This window comes from Miscanthus floridulus, chromosome 12 (assembly GCF_019320115.1).
Source record: "Miscanthus floridulus cultivar M001 chromosome 12, ASM1932011v1, whole genome shotgun sequence".
Lineage (NCBI taxonomy): Eukaryota > Viridiplantae > Streptophyta > Magnoliopsida > Poales > Poaceae > Miscanthus > Miscanthus floridulus.
In genome coordinates this window covers 49,058,363-49,068,883 of record NC_089591.1, presented here as the reverse complement: position 1 = coordinate 49,068,883, position 10,521 = coordinate 49,058,363, and the positions used below count along the sequence as shown (strand labels likewise).

General features: G+C 46.9%; 1 protein-coding gene across 1 annotated transcript; it reads right to left on the bottom strand.

Moving 5' to 3' along the window:
* Positions 1-235: 235 nt before the first annotated feature.
* Positions 236-931, bottom strand: LOC136495832 (uncharacterized). Its single transcript, XM_066491649.1, has one exon. It carries the CDS (start codon positions 929-931, stop codon positions 236-238), a length of 696 nt encoding a protein of 231 aa, XP_066347746.1.
* Between the last annotated feature and the right edge of the window lie 9,590 nt (positions 932-10,521).

Here is a 10,521-nt window from a genome sequence, read left to right as displayed (position 1 = left end):
CCTCTCTAATGAATCCAGCTTTCAGAAGTTTGGTGATCTCTTCACCTATGGCCCTACGCCTCTCATTGTCGAAGCAACACAGGCATTGCTTAGCAGGCTTCAAGCCTAGGATGAGGTGCAGTGCATGCTCAGCAACATCCTACGATATGCCCATCATGTTAGATGGCTTCCATGCGAAGACATCGTGATTAGTGCATAGGAAGTCGACGAGTTTGCATTCCTATTTGGCCAGGAGCTAGGTCCCGATCCGCACCATCTTGGTTGTGTTAGTGGGGTCAATCCCCACTGCCTTGGTTTCATTGAGTGGGCGCAAGGCCATCAAGGAGGTTGGTTTGTTGCAGTCCGGGACTGCTAGGGTCGATGACTCCCTGAGCTGCGGGAGCTCGGATGAGTTGATGACCATGGTGGTGAGCTCAAAATGCTCGTGGTCGCACGTGAAGGCATGTGAGAAGGCGCTATCCATGGTGATGACGTTGTTTGCTCCTAGCATCTTCAGCTTGAGGTAGGTGTAGTTGGGGATCGCCATGAATTTGGCATAGCATGGCCACCCCAAGAAGGTGTGGTAGGACCATGGGAAGTCCATCACTTCAAAGGTGAGGACCTCTGAGCGAAAGTTGGCTCGGTTGCCAAACGTGATGGGTAGGTTGATCTGCCCGAGCAGGTACACTTGCACTCCCAGGATCATGCCGTGGAAGGGAGAGCCTATTGGGAGGAGTTCCAACCAGGGGATGCGCATGGCGTTGAGGGTGTCGATATAGAGGATGTTGAGGTCGCTGCCTCCGTCCATCAGCACCTTGGTGAGGCGCTTCCTACAAACGATGGGGTTGACAACGAGCGGGTAGAGTCTTGGTTTGGCGACATGGGAAGGATGGTCCCTCTGATCGAAGGTGATCAGAGATTCCGACCAGCTAAGGAAGGAGGGGACGGTCATCTCGGTGGCGCATGCCTCTCTATAGTGTACCTTGTGCTGGTGCTTGGAGCAGATGGCGTCGGATCCCCCGAAGATCATGTTGCATTCCTCGGGGTCGGGGAAGTTGTCCCCATCCTTGCTCGCCATGCCTCCTTTCTTGGCTACCGCCTTTTTGTTGTCTCCTTCTTTCGGCCCACCGGCCTATCGTAGGAAATGTTTGAGGAGCTTATAGTCCTTATAGAGGTGCTTGATAGGGCAGGCGTGGTTGGTGCATGGGCTATCCATAAGCTTGTTGAAGTGGTCAGGCAAGCCCTGCTAGGGCTGCTTGCCCGCATGATCAGCTGTGGCGACCAACATGGTGTTGGCCAGTCAGTGTAGATCCTTTTTATTCTTCTTGCCCCTCTACATGGAGGGGCCCTCATCTTGGTCCTCGCGCTTGGCCTTGCCTTTGTCCCGGCCTTCGTTGAAGACCGCTCCAACCGCCACCTCACCGGAGGCGTGGTTTGTGGCGACGTCGAGCAGGTCGCAGGTGGTATGGGACTTTAGGTAGCCAAGCTTGTGGAATAAGGACTCGCAGGTTATTTCAGAGAGGAATGCGCTGATGACGTCCGCATCAACGATATCAAGGAGGGAGTTGCATCATTGGGAGAACCTATGGATGTAATCCCATAGGGACTTGCTAGGCTCCTGCTGATAGCTCTTGAGGTCCTAGGAGTTACCAGGATGAACATACATCCCCTAGAAATTTCCAACAAAGATCCTCTTGAGGTCCACCCAGTCGCGAATGCTATTGTGCGAGAGGAATTCAAGCCGTGCCCGAACATGTTCCCCCACACAGATGGGGAGATATTGAATGATGAAAAGGTCATCATCCACCCCTTCGACTCAGTAGGCAAGCCAGAAATCTTCAAGCCAAATACTGGGGTTCGTCTCCTTAGTGTACTTGGCGATGTTGGTGAGCGGTCGGAAGCACTGTGGGAATGGTGCTCTCTAGATGCATCGGCCAAAGGCCTATGGTCCTAAGCCATCTAGGCTGGGACTCCGGTTGTCTAGCCGGTGACCATGCCTGGGGCATGTTTCACCACTCCCCTTGATGGTCTGGCCGGGGCATGTGTCGCCTGCCCTCACCACCACCCGATGGACGTCATCATGATGCCGAGCCTGATGTTGATTGTTGATGACACTGTGAGTGTCTTGGTTCGAACCTAGCCATTCACGTACCGACGATCGGTGTGAAGCAGGCGCCAGGTCGGACCGTGGTGCAGCTGCGGCCTCCAGTACCGCGCTTGGCGGCTGTAGCAGTGAGCGGATGGAGCGATCCGTCTAGTGCATCCCTAGACTCCTGGTGGGGAGGGAGGCCGCTAGTTGGAGTTGCGATGCGGAGCTTTCCGCCTGTTGAACGACGACGGCTTCCACCAGCGCCCAGAGATTCCGGTGGACTGCCCGCTCCTAGGCGTCGACGGGCTTGGGAACGCCGCGTAGAAACATTACCGCAATGGCAATGTTCTGGCTAGCCCGAGTGAACTATGGGGAGCTGTTCCCATCGTTCATGATGCCACGCTGGACCTGGCGGGCGCGACACCGAGGGCCGCTCATCGGGTTACGTGCATGGGGTGCAACGTGCTGCACCGAGCGCGCCAATGCAAGTGGTGGCTAGTTCTGCCACTGTTGTCATAGCTCCTCGACATGCTCTTGTGCGAGCATGAGGGCCCTTGTACGAGGGTCTGGAGGGGTGTGAGTCTGCAAGGACTCCGCTACCACCGGCGGTTGTCCCAGAGCGTCTGCCATAGCGCACTCCTGGGATGGACGGTGGCTAGGTGCCACGTCGCCGATGTTGGAGCCATCGTTCTCAACCTTGTCATCTAGGAGTTCATGGAAAGTGGTGGGAGCATATCTCGCCATTCCCACAAATTCGGATGTGAGAGGGGGCGACGCCAGCATCCTTTGGAGCCCCCGAGCGTACGCGTCCATGGGGGATGCGAGGCCATAGGGCAACCGATCGTATGGTGGTTGTGGTGCGGACAATGCGGTCCCTCTAGATAATCTACGGAAGATAGTAAATAGCGAGTAAATAACAACATGTACATTACTCACAGCGGGGTTTGAGCAGAGCGTTTACTCAGAATGAAGCGCAGGCGCCTCATCGTTGAAGTCGTCGTGTATCTTGGATCTGTGTATATCATGATGTTGACACATTTTCTTTTCATGATGTTCATTTATTTGTTTCATAATTTTGGACTGGCTGGCCTTTAGTTACATTGTTCTTGCCATGTGTAGGTTGAGTACCATAGTTCAGTGACAATAATTTCGATGCAAATGATTTCTTGACGAAGATCATGAACAAGGATCCTGAGGGCTATGTTATTTAAAAGTCTACATCACCTTCTTTTTATACAATAAAAAGAGGCTAGAGCGTACAGATAATGTACTATTTGCACACATGCATGGAACATAAATAAATTATATGACCCTAAAATACAGCGCCACCTCTGCAGAAATTATGTGTTCTATTCTAATTTGGCCCCGGTGTAGCTTAATTAGCAGCATTTTCCTAATTCTTTATTACTATTTTTTCTATGCTGAAAGCGACAAGAATATGAACCAATGTAATTTACTGAATTGTAGAGGTGTTTTACTAACTAGCCCTGATTTACTCATATATAAACATTTGTCTTGAAAAAGTGAACCGGGGCACTGACATCCCTTGTGAGATTCCAAAATATAAAGTGATACTCTTCAGTTCTTATATGTCATGCTTGAAACAAATTTCTCAATACCCTTTTCAAACAATTCCTTCTTATGATGTCACAACATTGTGCCCCTAATGAAGCATTGGCACAACCACAGCAGGAGAAATTCAACACCTTGAACCAGACCATCGGCTGGGACCGTCTTCCCGCGCCCTTAAGCCAGGCCTCATCATCCATGCCCTCAAGCACCGCCAATGCTGCTGCCGCCCGTCCAACTCCTGTCGGGGACTGGAAGAGAGGCGATCGCTCACTGCCTCCATTGTCGCACATTGGGGAAGGGAAGAAAGGCGATTGCTCGCGCTCAACAAGCCCCGCCACCCCCTGCCATGATCGGGCAACCGCTGGCGGTCGCGCATTGGTGCCGATGCACCGTCCCCATGGCGTGGCGCTCACAGTCGCGGCCATCGTCATCGAGCACCCTAGCGGCCACCCCATCATCGCCCTTCCATTGCATGTGTAAGGGACCGTGATGCCTAAGAGGAGGGGTGAATTAGGCAACTTAAAAATCTACTTCTTACTATAGCAAGAAAATTTCTTTTGAGGGATTTTACATGTCGATTGCCTTTTTAGCAGTTTATTAATATTCCCTTTTGAGCTGTGGAGCATACGTTTCATTCTTTATAATATCGTGTGTATCTTCTTAACATGTGTCTGGATGGAGTGGACTGTCAAACGCATAAGCCTACAATATTTGGTGCCCTTGCCACCTGAACAACAGGTTTTTGTTTAACTGGCTTTTGTTTCTTGATATTGCAATCAATTAGGTAATTATTTTCTGTTGATTACTGGCAAGACAATTATCAAGCCAAACATAACTCACTCCTTGATTACAGTAATTAGTATTAGTTAGTTATGAGGTCAGTAAGTCATATTAGCTTATGGCCCTTCCATCTTTGCGAAAGTGCTCCGCTTATGTCATCCCTGGTCCTTAATCTTAGTTGTTTTCTGAAGGTAATGAAGATCAAAGAGTAGAACAGAGAGGGCTGGCTCTTAGATGTAACATGGAATCTATGTGCATTTTTATAAATGTGTGTTTCTTGTGCTGATTCTGATGGCTTTTTGTTTTTTTAAACCTGACATGGTTTCTATAGTCCAAGCGAGGTATTCTACTTTGACATTGCCTGGTGCTTGGAAACTCCCAACATGATTCATTCATATAAGGATGTAATTCCATAAAATTAATCTTTTTTCACTGCCAATGATCAACTTCATGTTGTGTTTCATATTTCTTGTTGCAATCCTAGCGGTATTTGGAACAATAATATTGTAAATTTGTGATCGTTTGCTGCTATAGTAAGCTCTACGACAAGTAATGTAGACATAAATAACTGTTAAATTATGTTTGATGTAAGTGATAAATAATGACAAGTAGGTTATCCTTTCATTTATTGATGGTTAGAAATAAGCAACCTTCTGTTACATGAGTGGCAAGCTTCTTATGTTGCTTCGTTGATACATTCTTTCCAATTATGCATGTCATAACCTTGTTTAATTTTTCTTCGAGAAGTTGTATTAGTATTTGATAATAATTGGCTAAATAGAATCACAACAATGCCACATTTCATGTCTTTTGCAGCTGGTCGCGCCACCGCCGCCTGCGCCCGCCCGTGCGATCTCCTCCCCGCACTCCTCCAATCCTCCCCGCAGCACCCCTCCGCTGACCGCCCTCACCAACACCTGCGACCTCCACGTGACTAGGGAGCCAGACCGCCGCCATCGAGGACCGCCGTCACTCCCGGCTCCTGGTACTCGCCGACCACCAGCATCCATGTCGGTGTCCGTATCTGCGTCCCTGATCCGGCTCGTCCGCATCTGCATCATCATATCTTCATCGAGCCCTTCACCGACGATGAAGACCCGCGGCAGCAGAAGCCGGGAGGGCGCCCGCGCGTCCCTCCCCCCCCTTGATCTGGCTCGTGTCTTTACCTCCGCTCCTGCCGCACTTCCACCTCCCTCCCATCCTACAAGGAGCACCACCAGGTGTGCCAATCCCTTCTCTTCCCTTCCTGCTGTGCGAAACCGAGCACCCAAACTCTACCTAACTTTGATCTAATTACATGTGTGTACATGTATTATGCCTGCTAACTTTGATCCCTTTCAAAGGTTATCATGAGGATTCAAGTATTGTGTACATTTCTTTGCACCGCTTCTCAAGAGGATTTCACAAACTTTGTTTTTTGAATTAACTGTAACTTTAATGTTGATATTTAATTTTTACAGTATTGTTATCTTATCGTGTGATCCGTGTGTTTTTAGTATAAATTGTTAGCTATCCCGTAGCAACGCACGAGTGCGCTACATAGTTTCATTAATTTTTAGGCACCAGCTATAATATTAGAAAGAGAACAACGTCTCGCCGCCTGCAACATGCTCACAGCAGGTTTGGTTTTCAGAGGAGAAAATCTCGCCACAACATCAGTGTTATGCTGCATTGTTTGCAACATCGGATAAGAACATCTGCAACATTGATGAACAACTGCTGCTAAGACGGCTCAATTAAAAAAAAAAACAGGACGGCTCGGTCAGTCCACCGAATTCTAGTACCACAAGTTCGTTTGGCCCACGGCCCAGTACCACAGCAGCTCTTCCGACCCATCTTCCTAGTCTCCCCGGGCGGCCAGGCCCCCGCCCACGGGCCAGTAAGTCAGGGCCAACCGGATGATGGCCTCTGCAACATTAACTGGGCCTTGAGCCCAGGAGAGCCGCATGGCCCGAACTATAGAAGAAGAAAACTAGAGTAATTTTCTTCAAAAAAAAAAAAGTGGGAAAGGAAGGAAGAACAAGAACATTATATTTCCCTGAAAAATGAAGGGCGGCAGATAGCTGTTGCTACAGGAATCCCGTGTGGGGTGGTGGCGTGCTGCTGAGGTGGCCAGGTGCGGGGGCAGCTGGGCACGGACTGACAACAGGGTGGTGAGGGCGTGTTCGGCTGATGTATAACCGTCTGTGCTGTTTTATACGGCTAATTTATTAGGAGATATAAATATTGTGCTATGGCTGAAAAGCCAACTCATAAGCCGGCTTATTAGAGCCGCCGAACACACACAGTCGCCGGGCGCCGGCCTTGGGCGTACACACCATCTCATCTCGCAACCGCAAGCGTGGCCTTTGGGCGCCAGCTCGAGACAGCGGCTGCATCGTTCGTTCGCAAAGAGCAAGCCAACAAGACCCGCCCCGCGTCGTGCCTCCACGCAGAATCTGAGGATCTGCGTAGGCGGTAGGCTAGGCTCACACTTGCACTTGCACTTGCACTTGCACGTTCACAGGCCGCGAACCTCGGACCACAAGGATGCCTAGCTAGATTTGAGTCCCGCGCGGAATCAAATCCTGCAGCTGCAGGTCCCCCGACGCCGCACCGGGACACGTCGGGCAGAGAATCACTGTACGGAGTTCCAGACGTGGTACTACGTGGACGCCCTCTCCTCCGCCTCCTGCCGCGCGGGCAGCGGCTGGCCCGCCCGGGTCAGGTCAAACCGCTCCCGGCCAGTTCGTCGTCCCGTCGTGAAAACGTCTCCGCTCCAGCAGCCTAGCGGCGCGGCATGATTCACGAGCCCGTGATCGGCTGCGGAATCGAGGCCCAGATGACTGGGTCCCGAGGTCAGAGGTGATTGCGCTTGCGCAGCCGACGACGCCAACGCGGTTGGTGGATTCGGAACGGCCGAACGAATGGGGCAAGGCTCCGCGTCCGCGGTCCGCACCGATCGAAGAGGACGTTTGGCTGTGGCCTGTCGCTCGCCTGTGGGTTTGGTTTGGTCCAAAACGCTCGGAGGAACGCGAAAAGTGGTCGTGGACCAGGGGAAGAAGTTTCCAACACCAGCCAGCATGCCTACTACAGGGAGCCAGAGAAGCCTTCGCATAAAAGAAAGTCCATCCACCGGGTGCTTGCATTGCATGCCCGTTGGCCGGCGCTGCCGAATGGAAAAGCGCGATCTGGCTGTCACAATCAAAGTGTCTGTAGACGTGTTGATCTCGTACAGTGGAAGACCACGTCTAGTAGGTGAAAGGGATTTTTTTTTGTTCTAACTTTAAGACGAGTTAATAACACAAGGTGATTACATACAATTTAACTAGGACCATTAATTTTTTCCACGTTTACTTGGTAGTTTCTTAAGCTTACTTGGAAAGAACAAAAACCTATACTTCCTTCGTCCTAAAATAATGCAATTATGAGATTTGTGTTAGTCAAACTAGCTTAAGTTTGACCATGTTTATAGAAATAATATCGACATTTATATCTCCAGCTAGGATTATTATTAAAGTAAAATACATTCCATAATTAATATAATGGTGTTTATTTTGTATCATAAGTGTTAGTATTTTTTTTGCATAACTTTGGTCAGACTTCAAAACATTTGACTTTTTAAAAAGCGAGAATTGCATTTTTTAAAAGGACGGAGGGAGTACACACTAAAGTCGATGTGGCATTACACAATATTGGATTAGTTACATATATTGTCATGCTATTATTAACCATTTGTTTTTTGAGAGGTCAATAACCATTGGTTGGCAACAAGAAAATCAGCAAATCGGTTGGTCAAATGCTACTACTTACAATACTATAAATACTATAGCATAGGAGTACGTGCGTATTGCCTAAATAAAGTCATATAGAGATATATTATTCTTTTTGGGTACATATGTGCATTTTACAAATGCAGGGACCAGAAATCATGGATTTCCTTTATTGAAGTAAATATACCCCTATTTTATATTGGTTAAAAGAACGACAAGGTATAAATAAGAAGTAGCATACAACACATTTACGTCATGTGCTTCCATATCAAGCCTTTATCCACTTCTAATTAACAATCTAAGCAGCGGCGGATCCAGAAAATATTTTAGGGGGACTGAACAACACTGCTGCTCGATCTTAAGTCTTAACCCCCCTACACTATAGAACTTTGCCTAAAAATTCATATGGGCTCTACAGTAATTTACACTGCTTCGGTTTGGGTAGGGGGGCTTGACCCCCCCCCCACTCCACTGCTGGATCCGCCCCTGAATCTAAGCAATTCAACCCCTACAAAGCCGTGTTTCTAGTGCTTATGCAAACTTTTGCGTGTTATACTTTTTATATATATAGGAAAAGAGTGTTAACAAAAAGCGCACGAAAGAAGAAAAACAAAACTAATACTGATAACTAGACAATAGTAGAGATACAAAAGGTACAAAAATAACAAAGAACAAAAAGATTAAAATTCTGATTATGCAGTTTTGGTAGCAAATTTTATACAATGTTCCTGCCCAATTAAGAGTTTCTGTATAGCGATTCATCACAAACTGCATCGTTATAAGTTTTGGTTTCGATCTCATAAGAAAAAACAGAATGAGGTAAAAAAAATGAGAACAGATCAAAGCACTTGGATTTGAATCAACTATCTACCCAAATTTATTATTTAGAGGCGCAATAATAATTATTATACGAATCGAATCCAAACACCTCTCACTTCCTCTAACTAGAACATACAATACGGATTTTCACTACGAGTAAATATCATTCGTTTAATACAAGTAAATACTACACTAACCTTGGTTAATTGGAAACCACAAGTGTCCTACAAAATTAATAGGTTGGAAGTATAATACTCAACTTGAAAGCAAACTTAGTCATGTAAGGTAATTGAGTTTAACAAGTTAACAAAATAAATAACAACCTTAAGTTTTCTCCATCTCCATGTGTTTTCTATCCTATTTTTCTAAATGTTTTTGTCTTGGAAACCTGAAAGGTCCTAATATGGCTAGAAGGGGATGAATAGTCTCTTTAAAAATCTACCAACCAACTAGAGCAATTTGATTAGTATGACAAATAGCGAAATATAAACTTGTTCTACCTCTACGAGGGCTGCAAGCCACATATCCAACAATTCTAGTTACTATGATCACTAGGCACATAATTGGCTAAGTCACTACTCACTAAGAGCTCTCACACTTGCTACACTAAAGAGCTCCACTAGATGAACTTAAACTACAAAGCAAGCTCTCAATAACCGCAAGTCACTCACAAAGCAAGCATGAACCTAAATGCATATGCAAGAATCATGTGGCACTCGATAATTGCTTAGCCAAAGATTTTTCATCTTTATAGCACGGCTATCGATCCTAAGTCACTCACACCCTATATGGTATCTTGAGTGCAAAAAAAAAAATCTTATACCTTTGCTTTGATCTTCTCAGTTTTTGTTTTCCTCTTTTTTCTTTTCCAAGTTGAGCTTGATCATCATAATCTCATGTCCATCTTTAACTCCATGGACTTTATCACCATGCTCCATCACTTGATAGGTACTAACCTTGCTCACATAACACTTATGACAAATATTAGTACTTAGATTTTATCAATTAGCCAAAACCAAACTAAAGCTTTCAAAACCTCGAACCATTTGGAAACCAACCGAGCTCTTTATATTTTTTCTCTCTCTCTTACTCCTTTCTAATCTGCGTTTTCTCTAATTTACCCATCCTCCTCCTTCACGAGCATGAACGCACGCTATGGCCGGTCATAGCCATCCGCCAGCTGGACGCATAAATATAAATATTTTTTTTATATAAATTTAGTTAAAAATTTACTTAGACAACTCTAATAATTTATTTTAGTACTGTATTTAGGATCAGTGGTGGTAATAAATAGCCGACCAGAAGCACACGCAGAAAAAGCAAACTGGTATCTCTTCCTCACGCACTCACCACGAAATCGCAGACCAGATGTCGCCGGCCCACGCGTCAGCCACCCACCCTGGCGATCAGACGGCCAAGACCATAACGAACTCCAAGATCTGACGGTGCAGATCCGTTTCTAACCCCGTATAAATTCAGCTCACCCCACCACGAGCTCCATCTCTTTTCCGCTCTCCACCCCTCGCGAGC